Source organism: Peromyscus maniculatus, chromosome X (assembly GCF_049852395.1).
Source record: "Peromyscus maniculatus bairdii isolate BWxNUB_F1_BW_parent chromosome X, HU_Pman_BW_mat_3.1, whole genome shotgun sequence".
Classification (NCBI taxonomy): Eukaryota; Metazoa; Chordata; class Mammalia; order Rodentia; family Cricetidae; genus Peromyscus; species Peromyscus maniculatus.
Genome location: NC_134875.1, coordinates 98,012,647 through 98,034,436, shown reverse-complemented (window position 1 = coordinate 98,034,436; position 21,790 = coordinate 98,012,647). Strand labels below are relative to the sequence as shown.

At 41.8% G+C, this 21,790-nt stretch overlaps 1 protein-coding gene and 1 pseudogene across 2 annotated transcripts; one reads left to right on the top strand and one right to left on the bottom strand.

Moving 5' to 3' along the window:
* Positions 1–201: 201 nt before the first annotated feature.
* LOC102923855 (melanoma-associated antigen B4-like) lies at positions 202–21,090 on the bottom strand. Of its 2 annotated transcripts, none has more exons than XM_076561726.1 (2): positions 20,948–21,090; positions 202–1,781 (listed from the first exon to the last, which is right to left on the bottom strand). In XM_076561726.1, the coding sequence occupies exon 2, from the start codon at positions 1,718–1,720 to the stop codon at positions 677–679; it is 1,044 nt and encodes a 347-aa protein (XP_076417841.1). In that variant the 5' UTR covers positions 1,721–1,781; positions 20,948–21,090; the 3' UTR covers positions 202–676. The 2 variants fall into 2 exon arrangements, with proteins under 2 accessions (XP_076417841.1, XP_015861535.1); XM_016006049.3 differs by lacking the exon at positions 20,948–21,090 and adding an exon at positions 8,243–8,366.
* LOC121825615 (phosphoenolpyruvate carboxykinase [GTP], mitochondrial pseudogene) lies at positions 8,069–17,331 on the top strand (annotated as a pseudogene).
* Positions 21,091–21,790: the final 700 nt, after the last annotated feature.

Sequence of the window (21,790 nt, the reverse complement as noted above, 5' to 3'; positions counted from 1 at the left end):
CAGGAGACATAAAGGCTCCCGAGTCCTTGTTCTGCCGTCCTGCTTGATTAGTTATCCACTTATGTGGTGAATAAATAAAATCTTTGGAACTCATAAGTGTTGTCTCTCCCCTTCCTCATGGCACATAATGGTTTAGATGTAACACTAGCAGTCTTCCAAAGAGGAGGTAACCAGAATAAATGAGTCTATTAAACAAGTAAATTTTCTCTTTTTTGCATTTTTATTCGGTTAACAACAACTAAGTGTATTTCTTCAAACTTTAACAAAAAGTGAAATAGAAACAAAAGTGAATAAGGGAAAATGGTAGTTTATACATTTTCATTTGTTTTCCTTTTTTTAGGAAACAAATTACACTCTCTCACACATTTAAAAAAAATCTCCATTATAAAGTCACGGTTGCTTGCTCTTCAACTTAAAGATTCAAGGGTTTTTAGAATGTAATATAGAATATCAAAATTCTTATACTTAAATCTTCCAGCAACAAGTAATATGAACTATGTTATTTATAACTATTGATTCTGAATCTAAATAAGGATTCTAAGAAAAGGGAAACACTTGAAAAGTACTAATGTATAACCAAAGTACAAGAAGATAAACATTATGAACTCTCAGCCTCTCACTCCTTTTAATGTGGGAAACTGCTCCAAACCCAAGGCTATATCTGCCTCTAATTTCTCTAGGGGCAAGAGGAGTCACCAGGCGTAACTTTAGACTCTGCCTTGTTTGTGGCAGTAGTGCCACACTTGCCTACAGCTTCAGCTTTGGCTCTCTCTTCCTCATCTCTCAAAGCCTCTTCATAATGAGATGGGAAGGACTGAGGAACGGTCTCATTGACCTTGGCTAAAAACTCCAGGACTTTCATTTTGGTGGTTTCGGCATAGGCTCGGGGACCCCAGAGGAATTCATAGCCTGGAGGCTCACTGTCTGCCACCCGCCGGTACTCCAGGTACTTTTCCTTAACCAAAACTTTGGTGATGAGGTGTCGGGGCTCCCCAAAGATTGTGTGCACCTTCCCATCATAGATTCCCAAAATATTCAGGAATTCCCAGATCTCTACCTCAGAGGCACGGTTGCCATTTAAGAAGATCACACTCAGCAGAGGCATCAGAAGCCCATTTTGGGGGAAAGGCAAGCCAGTGGCCAGAGTCCCACCAATGCTGGGGTCTAACTTCCTGACAAGGGTGTAATAGCTACCATTGGGCTTGAGCTGCTTCACTTCAAGACCAAATACGAGCTCTATGCGCTCAGAGGCTTTCTTAAGGATCTCAGGGAACTGCTCCCTGAATCTTTTATTAATGACTTTCAGCATCTCTCCCTTATTCATTGGCTGTTTCATTTTGTACATGCAGAGCAGATACTGCATCAGCAGTCCCGCCTTCCTTGTTACAAGTTCATTCTGGAGGCTCTCAGCGGACTGTGGGGCCTTAGAGCAGCAACTGGCACTTTGCTCCCTTCGGCCTTTGGCACCTTTACCAGATCTTCTGCGGGCCACACGTTTACCAGCAGTGATGGGAGGTGCCTCACCCAGAGATTTAGACTTCTGAGGGAAGCTAGCAGTAGAGGTGCTTGCAACAGCATCTCCAGAATCATGAGCAGAGGAGGAGGTTGACTCTTCGTTCTCGTCTGCCTTTGCTTGAGCATCCTTGAGCCCCTGGGCCTCATCTTGGAGCTGGCGGCGTTTCTCTCGAGCACGGGCCTTACTCTTATGTCCCCTGGGCATGATGGCTGTGGTTAGAAGCCGCAGGTAGGAGTGTGGGCTGGAAATCAAGTACTTTGGGGGCCTGGAGGAAGGATAATGAAATCCTGTAAGTACTTTCAGGAGAATCATAGTACTTTGGCTTTTAGCAACCTGCCTATACAGGTTTATGTACAAACATACAAATACTAATCTAGGAATTCTTCTTAGTTAGCCTGAGAAGACAGTGAAGGAAGTTATGGTTTGTGCAGGCTGCAACAAGCCAGGCTCCTCTACAAGCTAGGGCTGCTGGAATCTTCTCAGTTCACACACAGTACTTTCAGCAGGTCCTAGAACCTCTTTCCCATGCTGCTCGGCAGCTGAAAGCTCAAATCCCCCTAGTAGTCATGAAAAGAAAATGCAGGAGGATTTTCCTCCCATTGCTCCTATAAGGAAAAATTGCCAACAGCTCTGTGAGGATCTCGTTTGTCTTGCTGGGTCCCTTAATTATCACTAAGACTTATCATTTTGTCTCCATATAGGGTCAAGAACCCTCCTTTCTCTTATACCTTCAGCCAGAGGATCTCATCTCACTTAAACATGATATAAAGAATTGAGTCTCAACTGTGTTCTGAGGCTCCAAGGGCTGAGTGCCAAGACAGCCACAGAGTATGGTTTCCATAAACTGGGATTGAGGGAGAAGTACTTTCAGTTTTCACCTATTGTTTATACATTGAATCCTGAAGTACCTAGCGCTAGCTCCCCTCTCTACACTTAAACCTCACTGACACTTAGCAGAAGGTGTGAGAGTGCCTCTATGTAGCCATATTGACCATATTTTCCAGAGGCCTAAGGCTGTGGCAGGTAGGTTAAGGCCCTTTCATGTGTCATTTAGCTCATGGTCCTCACTCAGTCTTCGAGTCTCAAAAAGGCCCAAATTCTTCCCCTTGCTGATTCATCAGACTAAGACGCACATGCTGTGGATATCGCTCTGTATAAATAAAACACTGATTGGCCAGTAACCAGACAGGAAGTATAGGCAGGACTAACAGAGAAGAGAACTGAGGGAACAGGAAGGCAAAGGGAGAGACCTGCCAGCCACCACCATGACAAGCAGCATGTGAAGATGCAGGTAAGCCATGAGCAACATGGCAAGGTATAGATTTATAGAAATGGGTTAATTTAAGATATAAGAACAGTTAGCAAGAAGCCTGCCACAGCCATACAGTTTGTAAATAATATAAGCGTCTGTGTGCTTATTTTATAAGTGGGCTGTCGGACTGCCGGGGCGTGGCAGGACCCAGAGAAAAAACTCCAGCTACAAATGGCGCCCGATGGCTAGAGTTTCCACCTTAAACATAAAATATTTAATAACCACTTCTAAACAGAGGCAAACCAGGTTCCTGCTTCATGTCTCATACAGGCAGCTAGACGCGGGTTTGAGCTATGGAGGGTTTGTGGCGTGCGTGTGGGCTTGACCTAGGTATGTTACACAGAGGTGTCTCCAAGCTGCACACTATGCTGTGTGTTGGATATAGTTTTTACTAGTTTAAAAAAAAAAGAGGTTTCAGGGCTACATGCTGCTTTGATAGAAGCATATAGACCCACTATTTCTGAGAGTTGATGGCTCCCAGAGCTGGTGGAAAACATACCACCACCATGTTGAAAAGCTGAAGTGGGCAGAGCCAGCAGCCACAGCCATTTTAGTCTTAGAATGCTGCAGTTTAAAGCAATAGGTTCAAGGTAATATAAAAAATAAGCCACGTAAAGATGGCTACCACACAGAGAATCTGGATTATGTTCTCTTTGATATTCATAACTGAAGGAAAACATTTGATTGCAAAAGCTGTTGAGTTATGCCAAAATGTATATTTTAAAGGTACCTTGACTTCAAAATTTATATATAAGGATATGTTGCTTTGGAACAGAGGCTCTGCTTTTGTTTCCACAGAAAGTCAGAGGCTATGGATTTGTTCCAGATTAAGATACATCAGGTTTGACCAGCCAAGACCCACTGAAAGGTCTCCGATGACACCAAGGCCCAGATGATCCAACATCTAGAACCGTTTCAAGGCAACTGACTCAGACGATACACCTTTACAGACTACTCCATAATCCTAAAATTTTCTTTGTGTCCTCATAAGATACAACACCCCCTTCCAGCAGGAAGTAGTAAGAGAAGCTACGCCCAAATTCCCTAATATACTAAGCTGGCTTTGGAGATGGAATTGGCTCACTCCTTCTCTAAACCCAGGCATATTGTTTAAAAAAAAAAGGTTAAGACATTCTTACGTCCCAAATCAAAAGAGCCCTCTGGTATGGGACAGAGAAAAACCAATATTTTTATTTAAAACAAGTTGATTATAAATACAATCTCTTTCTAAAGAAGAAAAGGAGATATGATACAGATATGATAGGATAAAAGGGTAAATTGTTGAACCTATTTTAAAGAGCAACAACTTGTTTAAAATGTTTTACATTGGTACAGATTTTAATTTATTGATACAAACTTAAAGCTAATTTTGTTATATTGGGTATATATTTCTACTCTTGTTTAAGGTGTTATGTTTGTACAGCTCATTTAAAATTGTAATGGATAAATAAAAAATAGATTAATAATTAGTCATCTATAACAATCATACTCGTAGCCATGTTAGTTAAGCCATGTTAGATATGCATAGATGTATTTCAGATAGATAGGTAATCTTCAAATACTTCAAAGATCTACAGAATATGGCATTTAAAATATTTTAAAAATTTAGACTTTCTGGACAGTGAGACATGTCTGCTCCTGGCAGCACAGATTTACTTCAGAGAGGAGAATGGGCATTGAAGACACTCCATATGGAGTTTATCTTCACCTTAATAAAAATAGCCATTTGGGCAAATAACTGTTCTTGCCTGGACTGCTTGATTGACTGGACATACAAGACCCATAAAAAGGTGACCACTGAACTTTGCTTGACAAAATGGTCCTTCAGGTTCCTGCTTCTCAGAGGAAACTGCCAGACATTCTAGACTAAAAAAAGTGACTGAGATACTCTAAGCCTGTAGGCTAAAGACAGATGCCCCAACTTTACAGGAGAATTTTGGATGACTGTCCAGGTTGCCAGATAACTCTTTCTACCCTGCAAGACTCCCCGAAAGTTGCTTGCATCCTTCTCCCATTTCTCAGGTAATAGTATATATCCTTCTAAGGTCTTTGATGTAGTTGAAGCTAGATAGTTACAATTTTCCTTAGTCATGATAAAAGACAAGTTAGATATAAAACCTTAGACTCACAAATATAAGATAGATAGGATATCTTCTTTAATTTTGCCAAATAAACGTTATTATAAATAGACTAGATATTATAACTGTAATTCTTGCTTGGTAATTGTTTTGTTATCTGTAAATTTACTATGTTAAAGTTAAAACCTTCCTTTTTGAAAAAGAAAAAAAGGGGAAGTGCTGTGGATATCGCTCTGTATAAATAAAACACTGATTGGCCAGTAGCCAGACAGCAAGTATAGGCAGGACTAACAGAGAGGAGAACTGAGGGAACAGGAAGGCAAAGGGAGAGACCTGCCAGCTGCCACCATGACAAGCAGCATGTGAAGATGCTGGTAAGCCACGAGCAACATGGCAAGGTATAGATTTATAGAAATGGGTTAATTTAAGATATAAGAACAGTTAGCAAGAAGCCTGCCACGGCCATACAGTTTGTAAATAATATAAGCGTCTGTGTGTTTATTTTATAAGTGGGCTGTCAGACTGCCAGGGCTTGGTGGGACCTGGAGAGAAAACTCCAGCTACACATACATTTTTTTATTAGTCTTGCAGAGAAACTGAGGGAATTTCTGTAACTGAGGCCTCATGGGAATAACATCAAGAGGAACTCTGTGGGACCTCCCCAATATAAGGTGCGAGTTTCCTGAATTCCTCATGATCACCTGAAAGTCTCCCCTATTGACCTGATACCCTTCAAAGCGGATTAATATTTTTACCTCCCTCAGAACCCAGTGACGAAATAAAACATGAGCTACAACCAGCCATCTGTACCCTCTATGGGACCCTACTGTTAGGAGGCCATTGGTCTCTTTAGTTCTCAGTCAGCTGAGGTATAAGCTCACTCCTCAGCCCATGTGATTCCTCCAGCCTTATAGCAAGGCCTTCATTTTCCTGACTCTCCAGAGTTAGATGTAAGAGGGCAGTATATCAAGTGAGTTCTGCTTGGAGTTTCCTAGAGGGAAAGGAAGTTGTGGGTTGTACTTTCTCATTAAGTACTCCTTCCTCTTAGTCCTCCCCCAGTTTCCTCCTAGTCTTTACTTAGTGTTTATCTACTCACACTAAGGCCCTTACAATCCTGAGAGATGCTAAAATTCTTAGTGAGCCTATGGTCTCATCAGCTTGCTGCAGTCTACCAAGGCTGACTGAGTAATCAGGGAAAAATATGCACTGTCTTGTAATGTGGTAAGTGGATCCTAAAGTTGTTAGAATCCTTTCCCTGGCTCCTGGAACTAACTGGGAATTCTCTCCCTGTTAAACTGAGGTTGTCCATCTACCTTATCATAGATGCTTTAGAGAGAAGATAATGAGACTTACATTGACGTATCCAGATCCTACATGACTCACAGGTAGGTACAAGGATTTATGTGGGTCGCTATATTGCCAGATAGGCCTCTTTACACTTATACCAAATTAATTCCCGTTAGGAACCAGGTCTCCTACTAATGCTTAATGGGTGCTCTCCAAATAAATCAAAGTATTAATGTCCCTGAGACCCTATCTGAATAAACCTAGGTGGTATCTAACCCAGAGAGCTCTAACTCTGGATTCTCAAGGCTAGATTGTAAAGCTCAAGACCCTCTAGCTGTCAGCTGAGTCACTATAACTCTTTTCATTAAATATTGGGAAGGGGGGAGGCTGCCCTGTAAAGGCAAGCCTAATAAGTGAAGTTGGATCCCTGAAACCCACATGGTGGAAGGGGAAAACTGACTCCTGAAAGCTGTCCTCTGCCATCTCCACACTCACATTTTAACACACACACACACACACACACACACACACACACACAATGTAAAATAAATAAACTGATTAATATTGAGTATGGGTCAGTGAGATGACTCAGCCTGATAACCTAAGTTTTGTTCCTGGAACCTGTATGTGCACTGTGGCACGCATGCACACACACAAACACATACACAAATAAATACAAAAATATTTTGAAATTAAATATTGAACAGATTCCATTTCTACACTCAGGTATTGCCTTTGGCTACATTTTGAGGGGATTCGGCTCTCTGCTGTCCAACATCTGCTAGAAGTAGGGACTAGACTCTTAGATCTGTGTTGGAACCCAGCTCTCTTAAGTTTTATGCAGAACTAGTAAGATTTAGGATGTCTTTATCTACTGACTTGAGTCCGCAAGTCATACTTTTTTTTTTTTTTTTTTTTTGGTTTTTCGAGACAGGGTTTCTCTGTGTAGCTTTGGAGCCTGTCCTGGAACTCGCTCTGTAGACCAGGCTGGCCTCGAACTCACAGAGATCTGCCTGCCTCTGCCTCCCGAGTGCTGGGATTAAAGAAAGGAGGGTGCCACCACCGCCGGGCTCTTTTTTTTTTTTTTTTTTTTTTTTTTTTTTAAATCTTTTGGTTTTTTGAGACAGGGTTTCTCTGTGTCGTTTTGGAGCCTGTCCTGGATCTCGCTCTGTAGACCAGGCTGGCCTCAAACTCACAGAGATCCGCCTACCTCTGCCTCCCGAGTGCAGGAACTAAAGGCGTGCGCCACCACCGCCCGGCCCAAGCCAACTTCTTGCTGAGTCATTCTGACTATGCTGAAGATTTCCAAGCCTAACAACAATAGGGGCTCAACTTTCTGAGCTTCCACGTTTTGACTATTGATCTACCCGCTCGAGCCTTTAATCCCAGCACTCTGGCATCAGAGGCAGAGGGAACTCTGTGAGCTCAAGCTCAGCCTGGTATACATAGTGAATTCCAGGCCAGCAGGACCTATGAAGTGAGAGTCAGCCTCAGGAAAACGAAAGAAAACAACTAAACACAACAAAGACCTCGTCTATTCTGAGGCCCCTCCCTCTCTGCTAACGGGGCTTTTCTTTCTTTAAAAAAAAAAAAAAAAAAAAAAAAAAAATTATAAATTATCCCTGTGTGCCCTGGCCCACGCATATGTAGGTCAGAAAACAACAGGTCGGCTTTCTCCTTCCGCCATGCGTGTCCGGGAGATCGAACTCAGATCCTCGGGCATGCACCGAAAAGCGTGTTTAGCCGCTGAGCCATTTTGCCATTTCCGGTGTTTGTTTCTTCTAGGGGAAAAAAAAAATATATTTTCGGGGATCCTCTGGGTGGAAATAATGCTCCAGCTTAGTCATAAAAGTCCTGGCCCAGGACCTCCGCAGGATGACTGATGTGCCAAAGCCACCGACAATTCGGACATCGCCGACGCCGACGCCGACGACGCCGAGGGATAAAGGAGGACAAACAAACCAACAGGAGTAGGGAAGAACATTTCATGGGCTCTGCTCTCTCATGGGTGAGGGGTTAGTCCCTTCAGAACATATTCGGGGACCTTACCTTGATTGCAGAGAAATTCACCCTCGGAGGACCACGCAGAAAGCGGCAGCTGCAGCAGCGGCGTCTCGGCGTCTCGGTGTGAAGCCCGAGAGCCCGAGAGCCCGAGGACTCCGCCCTCACAGCGGAAGTGAGAAAGAACTGTATCCGGTTGTGTTTGCGTGGGGTCTCTTAGAGCTAACGGCAGGGGTGCATTGCTAAGGGTGCATCCCACTATTTCAGAATCAGTGTTCCTTGAGTGCCACTTGATAGATAGAAGAGCTTGAAAATACTCACTGTACTGGCCAAAGTCTCCCAACCACCAAACCAAGCCCAGATCTTTCACAGTCCCCACAAAGGCAACGGAGACAAACCTCAAATAGCGTCCTCTGCAGGAACCCCTGGGTATAGCAGCAGAAGGAGTCTGAACTGCTTTTTTTTTTTTTTCCGGAAACAGACACTGAGAATGACCTATATAGATCCTCTCCCATATTCAGATTTTCTACAAATTTCTTCCTTTGTTAAACTAGGGCCCCACCTACTAGAAATTACTACTTTGCTTTTTGGAGACATTTCAGACAGACAAGATTATCTGAATCTGGTGGTTCTGTATGGAAACTCAGATGGGTATTTGTTAAGTGATCCCCACCACCACCATCATCCTCTCCCCACACACACACTTTTTATTTAGCATAATCTCGTAACGAAGTTTTCACATTCTTGGAAGGTCCTAGCATTTTTCTTCTAGTAAAATTTGAGGTTGCTCCCATTAAACTGAAACCCTCACTTTCTTGAAATTTTCTAGGTAGAAATCAGCTTGGTATATCATTCTGCCTGGGACTTCCTAGGGAATACAGAACTGAGCATTTTGTGGTATCTATCCATAGGATCCCTTCTGGAGTGCACACTACATGTACTTCACAGTCAGATGCTGACCAAGACAAATGGCTTGTTTTGAGACTTCTCTGCCTTTCACATGGACATCATTTATCCCTAAGAGTTTTAAGTTGAGAGTGAGGATGACTCACAGTCCTTTTGGTCATTGCAATGAAGTACAGCAAGAACACAGCACTGTAGGATCCTACAGTTGTGCATGGGTCTTTCAATTTATGTTAGGCTCATCACATTTATATCCATCATAGCTTAGTACTGGCCACCTTCATTAAAGTTCTAAATGATTCCTATATTGTGGTGGGACCGTCTCTCCAGTTTTCATTTATCTTGACTGCTATCTCTTGTTTAAAGGCTTTGAAGGAAATTAGATATCGCTGGAAAAAAAAAACAAACTTGACCAGTTTACTGATTACAGACCATGAAAAGAAGTCCTTTTCTCAGGAATGTGATGTTGAGAAGTTTCAACACAAGACAGAACATACAGAGACTTAACTGATAAATTCACCCTTTTGTTCTCAAGTAATTTCTAAGTGATAGCACCAAATGACATTAAAAACACCTTTATGGGCTAGAGAGATGGCTCGGTGGTTAAGATCACTTGCTGTTCTGCTAGAGTATCTGTTTGATTCCCAGCACCTACACTGTGGCTCAGGACAACCTGAAATTCTAGTTCAAAGGAATCTGATGCCCTCTTCTGTCCTCCAGAGCCACCAGTCATACACATAGTGGGCATATATACACATAGGCAAAACACCCACACACATAAAATAAAAATAAGTAAAAATCTTTAAAAAATACCATTTAAAACTGATATGATAACAATCTTAAAAACTATGATAAAGAACCTGGAAACAACCTAGATGCCCGTCAACGGAAGAATGGATGAAAAAAATGTGGTACATATACACAATGGAGTACTACTCAGCAGAGAAAAACAATGAAAGCATGAAATTTGCAGGCAAATGGATGGAACTAGAAAAAATCATCCTGAGTGAGGTAACCCAAACCCAGAAAGACAGTCATGGTATGTACTCACTCATAAGTGGATTCTAGATATAAAATAAAGAACAATCAGACCACAACCCATAGAACCATGGAGGCTATATATATAGCATGGAGGTCCCTAGGATGATTGTGGCTTATAATAAATTTCGGTTTTACTCAATTATTGAAAAAAATAGCCAAATGAATGGAAACACATGAACTATGAACCAAAAGCTGAGGGGCCCCCAACTGGATCAGGCCCTCTGAATAGGTGAGACAGTTGATTGGCTTGATCAGTTTGGGAGGCAACTAGGCAGTGGGATCAAGTCCTGTGCTCATTGCATGAGTTGGCTGTTTGAAACTTGGAGCTTATGCAGGGACACTTGGCTCAGTCTGGGAGGAAGGGACTGGACCTGCCTGGACTGAGTCTACCAGGTTGAGCACAGTCCTTGGGGGAGGATTTGCCCTGGAGGAGGTGGGAATGGGGGGTGTGCTGGGGGTAAGGGGAGGGGGGCAGGAGGGGGGAGAATAGGGGAACCCGTGGCTGATATATAGAACTGAATGGTATTGTAAAATAAAATTTAAAAAATTAAATAAAAAAACTATGATAAAGGTGAATTGAAATGGAAGGAAACTAATGTTAAAATGTATTAATTTAATGCTCTTGGCCAACTGCCAATTAACCTTTGTAACAATACAATAAAATATTTGTTCTTAAGAATATACTCTATTTATTTAATATTATTTGAGTATTCATTGCTCAGTTTTGCTTCATATTTGTCTGTGTACTTGTGCTCTAAATGAAACTAAAATTTATGTTCTAGTTAAAAATGGCAGGAATCTCAAGATAAATCTTGTCTTATCAGAGAGCACACTGATCTGTTAGTTTTCTTTGCCAACAACATAAAGGTTCTTTTAAAATACTTGCTTTCTTCACAGAACGATAGAGCCAGATGATTTTCTGAGCCTTGAATCTTTTGAGTCTGTCCAATTTTGCATATGTCATTGATCATATTGTATTATCTCTTTCTCTATTTTATCCACCATTCTCAGTTCTTTTTATATTCTTATTGATTTTGTATTCCAATTCAGCATTTTAGTTAGAGTTCATCTTTTTAATCATCTGAAGTATATTTGAAAATAGTAGAAGAAAGCAAATGAAGCAGTTCATGGTCAGCTCAATCTTGAATAAGCGGGATAAAGTGGGCTCTTAGAGTACTTCAGACCAAGAATTCAGGCTCAGTTTAGTTATTTACCAGCTAGGTGAGCTTGAGTGTTTGGGTGGTAGCTCCACTTCAACCCCTGGCACCCTGGCATCCCTATACCCCAAGAGTCTGGAATGTTTGGAAGGAGTCTGGTGGAAGATATACCTCAACTCTCCTCCACATTTCTTTTCCTAAACCTGCCCCTTCAAAACCCATCAAACACAGCTCCTCCCCTAGAGAGGCTCAGAACGACTCCCACAGGGAATATATAAGCGGCATCCCAGAAAACAGACGCATGGTTCTTCCAGTCTTGCGTCCCCGTCTCCTCTCTGTGGGCCAGGGAATCGCCTGGAACGCTTTACCCATTAAAACTGGGCTTTCCAATTCAGTCTGATTTGGTTTGTTGCAACAGCAGAAAGGCCTTCAGGAGGCCTGAAACTTATCATTGGGTACATTACCAAACTCTATGACCCTCAAGCAGTGCATCTGTGAGATCAGTTCATACGATCTGTCTTACAAGATTGGTAGTGTATAGTTAGTGTATGCAAAGGACCTGGCACCATGCCTCTAGTGCACTGAGACTTTAAGAGATGTCTACCATTACTACCATTACTATAGTTGTTTTAACCCCAGAGGATAGCATTCCATCCTGATGAACTTTTTCAACATAATATTTTTATTGATTCTTTGGAAATTTCACATCATGCACACTGATCACGTTCACTTACATAATCCTTCCATGTCTGACCCCCATTCTTGTAACCTCCCCACCTCAAAAATTAAAAATAAATAGAAAAATTTTTAAAAAAGAGTCCAGTTTGTGTTATCGATATACTCACTGGAGCATGGTCAAACTCGCAGTATCCTGTCCTTTAAATAGAAGTGAGTCCTTCCCCTCCCACAACTTCTCCAGAAGCCATCAATTGTGGAGAGCTACACCTAATTATCCTTATCATACTTTTTAAGAATTCTCTTCAATAGCTTCCTGTTTTAGGTTGCTACTTTGGGGTAAGTGGGGGGGTGGGGGTTGCCACAGAAGCCTTCACGTCCCTTTTTCGCAGTTGTTCATCTGAAGTCATCAATATCACTATAAAAGCAGCTTCCTTGCTGTTTTCAATGGTAACATGGGTCACAGACATCCCAGCTGCAGGAGGACCACAGACTCGGACATGGCCTTCTAGGGCTGCACAGGCCCAGACATTATCATAGCCTCAGGTGGCAGCATAAATCATTCACATCAATATGGCTCCCAGGAACAGCACAGCCCATGGACATCAACATGGCTTCAGGCAGCAGCACACACCACAGACATTTGCATGGCCTTGGGTGGTAACATGGCCACAGACATCAGTGCAGACCCTGGCTGCTGTAGGACCACAGACTCAGACGGGAGACAGGGTGGCCTGGCTGCCTTCCACACTGATGACTTTTTTAAAATCCAGAAGACGACAAAAAGTTTAACACTAAGGACATGGAACAACAAATCAGCTCAAAATGCTACTTCTAAAAAAAAATGCAAGAACGAATTCTCTCATTAAACCATATTTTCAGTAAAGGTGTCTTTCCCAGCTAAATCTTCCAGGATTCTACTTACAGACCAAATCTGACCTTGTGCACCAGTGGTGTCTAACCTTTTGACTTTGCAACATGATGTGGAAATCTGTAAACATTTGGGGACACATTCACAGATATCCTGGGATGCCATCACCCAAAATCCATATCTGCTTAGCTTGTCCAGACACACACACACACACACACACACACACACACATACACACGTGCATACACCCACCTGAAAATTTAAATATCCCTTTTAGTGGAATGAGCTTCAAAGATCACAGGACAATTTTCTATGCATGCCCCAGGTGGAGATTCCCTCCAGTTTACTCACAGTCCCATGATATCTGTTAAGAGTTAATTTCTGTTCTAGGCCTAGAATCTCAGCTATGAGCATCTACAGCCTTATCTAGTCACCATGCAGTCAACTTATACTTACCTGCCACTGAGGAATATGAAGATGTCCAATGTCTAATACCTTATCAAGGAAAATTTATACTAAGAATCCTCATTTGGAATGCCTCACATTTTATCCTCTTCTGTGGCTTCTCTTAGGAAGTATCTGGACACCTTTTTTATATTATAGATTCTCCCTCTGTCTGTCTGTGTCTGTCTCTGTATCTCTGTCTGTCTCTGACTCGTGTGTGTGCTTTTAGATGTAAGTCTGCATGAAGGTGCATGTATACACATATGTGGATGCCAGTAGTCAGCTTTAAGTGTCAACCTGGTAACCTGGATTTTTTGAGACAGGATCTTTCACTGGCCTGGAGTTCACCCATTAGGTTAATCTGACCAGCCAGAATTCGTCTGTGAATGTAGAGGCCAGTTGTCAGTCTCACGTATCATTCCTTAGGAGCTCTTCACTTTGTTTTTGTGAGAAAAGATTTATTATTATTATTATTATTATTACTATTAATTAAAATTTGATTTTTGTATAACATGATACTTTATTAATTCTTTGGGAATTTCACATCATACACCCCAATCCCACTCACCTCCCAGTCCCTCATTATTCACCCATCACTCCTGCAGTGTCTCACCAAAAGAACCCCCCCAAATTAATTTAAAACAAAACAACAACAACAACAAAATCCCACCTTCACTGCTCTGTGTTTCCCATCTTTCCAGCACCGCTTCATTTGTCTTAGTGGCATTGGGAGCTGCAGTGTGTCACACAGTATACCCTTTTGTCCAATCAGCACCACCCACATATGTTCATTGGGTAATGTGGTATTGGTCTGGTTCAAACCCTCTGGCCTCTGGCACACTATCATCACTGGACCCTCATCAAAACTCCTCTTGGGCTGGGCGATGGTGTTGCATGCCTTTAGTCCCAGCACTCAGGAGGCAGAGGCAGGCGGATCTCTGTGAGTTCAACGCCAGCCTGGTCTACAGAGTGAGTTCCAGGACAGGCACCAAAAATACAGAGAAACCCTGTTTCAAACAACCAAAAAAAAACAAAAAAAAAAAAAAAAAAACAAAAAAAAAAACCTCATCTCGGATATATTGTCATTGCCCAAAATTTTAAAAATATACAAGAGTAAAAAAAATACGTGAACCCCTGAAATAATAGGTGATAATGTTTTGTCATATGTATATATATTATATTTTTGAAATGAAGTCTAATATTTACAGTAAATGCTAGTCTAGTACTTGCAGTTAATATTGTGTATACACACACAGGATGGTCTTTTGACATGTAATCATTTCTTTTTCTTATTTATGGCTAATTGACTCAGTCACATACTATCAAATGGCCAACTTAAGGTGGAATCTTGACCCTATGTATTACTAAGTTCTGTATAGTCTTCTACCCTAGATTGACTATTAATGCATTATGTAATGTAGGGATGGTCTGTCGATATAAATAAAGTATCCCATTAAAAGGGGGCAGGGGATGCCTAGCAAGCAGGCCTAGCTGAACCATAGGCCCTGGAGAAGGATCTTCTTGTCTCTGCATCCTCAGTGCTGACCATTACAAGTACATGCCACCATACTTGCTTTTTAACATGGGTTCTGGGAATTAAACACAGGTCCTCATGGTTGTGTGGCAAGCACTTAAATGACTCTTCTGTCCCTCTACTCACTCCCCCACGCCCAAGAATCCCATCCTTAAGAAAGCCCAAGTCATTGATCAGACTCTCATAACTGAAAAAGTCTAGCTTAGTGACAAGTATGTAGGAAGGGGCTCATGCCCTTCAATTCAAGGCCAAAGATTAGTTCCATGTTCTCAAATGTTCTCCTATGAATATCAGAGTAGCGTTCAGTATGATTTGGGTGTGGCTGAAAATCATCCACAAAAGGTTCATATACTGAAAGCTTGTCCCCAGTATGGCATCACTAAGGTGGTTGAACCTTTAGGAGATTGGATCTAGCACAAAATAATTCTGTCATGAGTAAATTACCTTCAAAAGGGATACATGCTGCCCCTGGTTTGATTTAGCTTTAGTGAAAGTAGATTATATAAGGAGGTGATTCTCCCCACCCACACTCTTGGCCTTCTTTTTTTCACTTTGATGGTTCCCTTTTTATTTATTTCTCGTGTTGTAATTTAGCCATGGTACCCTTTCAACATGCTGGCAAAATGCTGTTTTTACCATTCATCTTTTTTTAATATGATACGTTAGTTCAGGTATTTTACTATAATAAAAAAGAGACTAACATGGTGCTCTTTGTACTTTTTGTTGAAAATATCCATTATTAATTCTCCTATAATCAGCCTTTTCATTTTGTATTTGTATGGCTGAAACGTCATGAATACCCTTGCTTTCTTTCATAGAAAGACCTTTGTCTGAGCTCTCAGTGAAGGTTGGGACCTTAGAGGAACTCACACTTTCACTGTGTTGGCTCTTGGCACGTTCATTATCCTGTATGTTAAGCACCTGCAGCACTAGTGGTAGTGAGTGGAGTTTTAAGAAGATCCTTGAAATGCCATCACTAGTTATCCTCAGGAAACATCACATGAAAGGGGAGAATAAAAGAAGTGTTATATGCAGCTCTGCTCCTCAGTGACTATATCAGGAACAATCTGTCTATGGTGCAGTCTGCACTGACAGGCAGGAAAGTAGAGAGTTTAGGGTAATGACATCACCTGAATGAGGTTTTCCAGTGAAGGTTTAACAATGAAGGTCAATTCTGGACCATCTACCCTGAGAACGGCTTCTTCACAAGGGCCCTGGCACTTCTGCCACCAGCAATGTCAATATCATGGCCACAATCCAGAGTAACACTGGTTTCACCAATGTGAGTGTTGTATGAATCCTAAATGGTCTTTTCATAAAATCCTGGAGCCAGATATTGGGGTAAATGCTGAAAGATCAGAGGGACAAAGGAACAAGCCACAGCCACTTCTCACCTTGCCAACTCCACGAATTCTCAGACTGAAAGCCTCTGAGTCCTCAGCTGAAAAGGCTCTAGTTCCTGTCTCCTCACACCTTATACGCCTTTCTCTGCCCAGCCATTTCACTTCCTATCTCAACCTTCCTAGTGCTGGATTAATGGCACGTGTGCATGCCAAATCCTGGGGTTAAAGGTATGTGCCACCACTGCCTGGCTCTGTTTCTCCCCTATACTGGATCAATCTCATGTAGCCCAGTGTGGCCTTGAACTCACAGAGATCCAGATGGATCTCTGTCTCCGGAGTGCTAGGATTAAAGGTGTGTGTGCCACCACTGTCTGACCTCTATGTTTAACTCTGTGACTCGCTCTGTGCTATGATCTTCAGGCAAGCTTTATTTCTTAGATTATAAATATCACCACATGTGACTGAGATCAGTGATGGTGGTGTGTACTGGGTAAGCATTGACCAGTTTTTTTCACCTGATGTCACCAAATCTTCCTGGAAAGCTCTAGAAACCTGCTAACAAGGAAAGCTGTGAACCTGGGAAGCCCCACAAGGTGTTTCTATTGATGTCATCATTTTTGGAGGCTGTAGACCAAAAGGGGTACCGCTGATTTATGAGGCCTTTAATGGGCATCATGGGGTGTTTGTGGATAGCTCCTTGTCCTCAGAATCCACTGAAGCCACTGAGCACAAATAAAAGAGCAATTTGCCATATGGTCTTTTTCTGGTTAAACTTTGGACTTTACCTTGAACACTGGCAGAGCATAGGGAGACACAAAAGAACCTGGCTGCTCCATATCTTCCATGACAACTGGTTACTGAAAGACGAAGCAGGTAGATTCCTATGGCTAGGCTTTGGGGAGAACGCACTCAAGCTAGACTGTATCTGTCAACCATTAGGGGGAGAAGACAGTGCCCAAGAGACACCTATTTGGCTAGTACCAAAGGAAGGAGACCTGGATCTCAGTGCCCTCAGGCATTTAAACCATTCAGCTATTCCCCATCCCAAGGATTTCTAGAGATAGAAGGTTTTTAATATTCAAAGCTGCCTGATAGAGCAGGCCAATCAGGATCCGCCCAAGGAGGTCTTGACTGAGCTCAAAAGGATGTGTGCACAGAAAGTGACCTGAGGCTCTGGACTAGCAAGAGCACAGCATCTGCATGCTCATGCGTGTGCTGTTTCCCTCTCACCTGACTGCAACCAGAAGCCATAAAGCTTTTGTGAAAGCACATTCAGTTTTAAGACAGCTGAAATCTCCTCCTCCTCCTCCTCCTCCTCCTCCTCCTCCTCCTCCTCCTCCTCCTCCTCCTCCTCCTCCTCCTCCGACACAGTCTCATGTAGCCCACGCTGGCTTCAAACTCACTGTGTGGCTAAAGATGTACTTTCAATGCTCCTCTCTCTACCTTCTGACAATCATGCCACACTAACACATCATCTGTGTCCTAGGCACTGTTCTAAGCACATTATGAAATGCCCTTCATTTTACAGATCAAGAAATGAAGTTGGATTGAGCATAATGGCATATGTCTTGAAATCCTAGAACTAGGAAGATCAAGGCAAGAAAATTGCATATATAGTGAGACCCTGTCTCTAAAGAAAGAAAACTACAAACTAGAGAATTATCCAGTGGATAGCCCCACATCTGTGTGTGTAACAGTAATTAGACTCCAGGAGGCAGAGCATGTGGCTCTTGGTGAGAGTTTGAGGACAGCTTGGTCTACAGAGGTAGTTTTAGGACAGCCAGGGCTATACAAAGGAATCCTGTCTCAAAAAAAAAAAAAGAATGAGAGAGAGGAAGGTTGGAGATATGGCCAGGTGGTGGTGACACACACTTTTAATCTCAGCACTCTGGAAGCAGAGGCAGGCAGATCTCTGTGAGTTCAATGTCAACCTGGTCTACAGAGTGAGTTCCAGGACAGCCAAGGCTGTTATACAGAGAAAAGAAACTCTGTCTCAAAAAACCAAAATAATAATAATAATAATAATAATAATAATAATAATAATAATAATACTCAATGGGTTATTTAAAAAAACAAAGACTTGAAGTTCAGAGGGTAATATGTTGGGAAATGTCTGGGGTAAACTGGAGAGGGAAAGTGGATTTGATCAAAAGACACTGTATACCCATATGAAATTATCAAAGAATAAATAAAAATATGAAATATTTTTAAAGTGAAAAAAAGAAGAGAGCAGGTGATGCAGCCACCCTGACAGAAAACAATGAGGTAATATGAGCACTTGCATCAGGAAGATATAATTTCCTCTTTCAGGAAGCCTCTTCTGTATGTTTCAGGGTAAGCATTGTTCTAGGCATCCAACTGACCTGTTTGTCTTATTCAGTTTGTACACCGATAATGCAGTAGATCAAGTTATCTTTTTTAGGCTACAACCCACTACTGTGCCCATTTTTCACTGCAGAGACAGCAGGACATAGCCTCTGTTCAATAGTGCAGATGTTTCTTTAAGTTTGACTTCAGTATTTTCATGTTAACGCTTGTCAGGACCTGGCTCTCCTTCCATTGCAGCTCAAGACTGACGTTTTATTTCTGTGGGTTGTTTATTGAGATGAATTTCATTATGTAGCCCAATTTGGCCTCAAATTCACAGACCTCCCACTCCAGCTTCCCAAGTGTTGGGATTACAGGTGTATGATACTATGCTTGGCTCTGAAGTTCATACTTTAAAGTTCCCTGGAGTGCTGAAAATACAGCTCAGTGGTAGATTGTTTTCCTGGTGCATGGGGCTCTAGGGTGATTCCTCACTGTTGCAAACGACAACAAAATCCTATAAAGTGCTCCAACATCAAAATCTTAAAAGATATGTCAGACTCAGAAAGACAAACACAAAATGTTTTCTTTCATACAAAATCTAGACTACAAAGAAGACATGAAAGTAGGGAGGGGAATACTGGGGACAAAGGAGACCGTGAGGCTGGTAAATGAGACAAGAACAAATGAATGGGGAACGGATATACGTGATATACATCTTACACATGATTGACATACATTTTATGCATGTATAAAATGTTACAAGGGAACCATTATTATGTACAAAAATATGTACTAATAATAATAATAAGGAAATAAAAGGAGTGTCATCCTCATTGTCTCCCTCGCAAAGAAGCTCTCTATGACTCATATGGGGAAGTGTAAAGGTGAATCGTTCAACCATCCTTACCAAGGAGCATGCAGTGATGATAGCTCAGTAGATAGAGCATGCCTGCCCTGAGCTCCTCAGGCCCTAAGTCCTTACTCAGTGTCCTCATCTGAACACCCTGCAGGGCCATGGTCTCACTTGTTCACTGATGACTGCACATTAAGAATAATGATCTCCTTTCCTCTAGACCTAAGGCAAAACAAGATGGGCATCCATGAAGCAAGAGATACATTTGCCTTCACAGAATTAAAATATATTCCTTCCCTAGCAAAAAAAAAAAATATCATAAAGAGAATGAGAAAACAACTCACAAACTTGGAGAAATAATTTTCTAAAGACATAGCTGATAGAAGGCTGTTTCAAAATATTCAAGAATATCTAAACCTAAATGACAAAAATTCAATGGAAAAATAGGGGAAAGATCTGAAAAGATGCCTAAGCAAAAGATACAGAATATACATAAGTATGTATGTCCTGACATCACAGGTCACTAGACACCTCAAACTAAAACAAAAATGCAGTTCCACTACACGTCTATTAGAAGGCCCAAATCCAAAACTCGGACAACAGAAAACCTTGGTGGTAGGCAAAAGTTTCTGAGGCTACTAGAAAATGGCAATAACATCTCTGCTTTGGGAAGATCCCCTAAAACAGGGAAGTAGGAAGAGAAGTTGGGGGCCACTTGGAGACACTGGAATTCAGCTTGGGCCTTGTGGTGTTTCTCACAAGCATGGACGGGACCCTTTTCATCCTGAGACAGGATGACTGGTCAGAGACAGATGACAAGAATGTGGGGTGAAGTGCAGGCGATGCAGGCACCAAGACTGTGCAACGTGAACCCAGATTCATCACTGGTGAGGATGCAAACTAGCACAATCACTTTGGAAGACAATTTGGAAGTTTCCTACAAAACCATTCAGACTTTTGCTATAGAATACAACCATTATGCTACTCGATATTCACCCAAACAAGTAAAAAATGTAACATCTATGCAACAATCTGCACATGATGGTTTATGGCAGTTTTATCCAAAGTTGCCCAAATTAGTAGCAATCAAGATGCTTGTCAGTTTGTGATCAGATAGATAAACTGTGGTGCATTCAGACTATGTTAATAAAACTAAAGCCCTGATCTTTAGCTGTGACCTTACTACTTCAACTGGGCATAACTTGAACAAATTTTGTGTGGTAAAGGGTCCACAAACTGAGTTTTCTTTAAGAAAAATGAATGAGTTATTAAAGCATGAAAAGATACAGAAGAAACTTATGTATATATTACTTAGTGAAAGAAATCAATATGGAGACTATGTATGGTGAATGTTTTATATGACATTCTAGAGAAAGGCAAAACTGTAGAGACAGTAATATAGTGACAGTAACTAGCACTCAGAGGGAAGTATGACATGAACATAAGGAACCACAAGGATTTTTCAGTGAAACAGTGCTATAGTGATAAATTCTCATTATATATTAGGAATTTGTCAAAGACGACATAATATACAACACCAAGAATGAAGTATAATATAAACTATGGAATATATCCCTGCACCTTTTATGTAGCCCTCATTCATGAAAATGAAGGTGACTGACCTTATCAGTCCACAAATATCCTTGATTTCTAAGATGTGGCAGACAAAGGCTGAAGAGACACCTCAGTCCGAAAAGCATTTGCCGTGAAAGTATGTGGACCTGATTTCAGTTCCCAGTAGTTGAATGCAGTGGTGTGTCCTTGTAATCCTAGCGCTGGGCTGGCAGAAACACAAAGATCCCAGGGGCTTGCTGGCTGACCAGCCTAGCCTCCTTGGCAAGTTCTAGGCCAGTAAGAAGCCCTGAGGACTAAAAAAAAACGTGTCTAGTGCCTGACAACAAACAACAATCATAGTGGACCTCTGACCTCCTCACATACCTATCCCCTCACCCAACATACAGAAGTAGCAGACAAATTTATGTTTTGTGTTGGAATTCTCATTGACACTTAACTCAGGAGCCTAAATATAACTCATTGTGGGACCATACTTTTGCTAAGCAGGGTGTGAGGGTGGTTTTGACTTACATTGATGCCCGAAATCTCTAAAGTCTGAGAGAGAATTCTATGGAGGTCTCACTGATAGAGGCTTGATAGTTTTAGCACTATTCAGAGCATACACTTTCAACCTGCCATACCTTGAAAATCTTCCATCTCAAGGTCTGAGTCACCCAAGCCTGAGGCCCAAGGTCTTCATGTTCCAGACATCTCTGAAGGAGAAATCAGCCCCACTCCGTTAAGGGTGTGTGGAAACTGTGAGCCTATCACAGGGTCAGGATACGAGGAAGCACATTGGTCTGGGTGTTTCTCCACTTCCTCATCATTGCATACAATTTCTCATTGATTTAAGACTCTCTCTCTACTGATGTAAGGCAATTCTCCTTTGGGTAAGACAGACCCTGAGAACC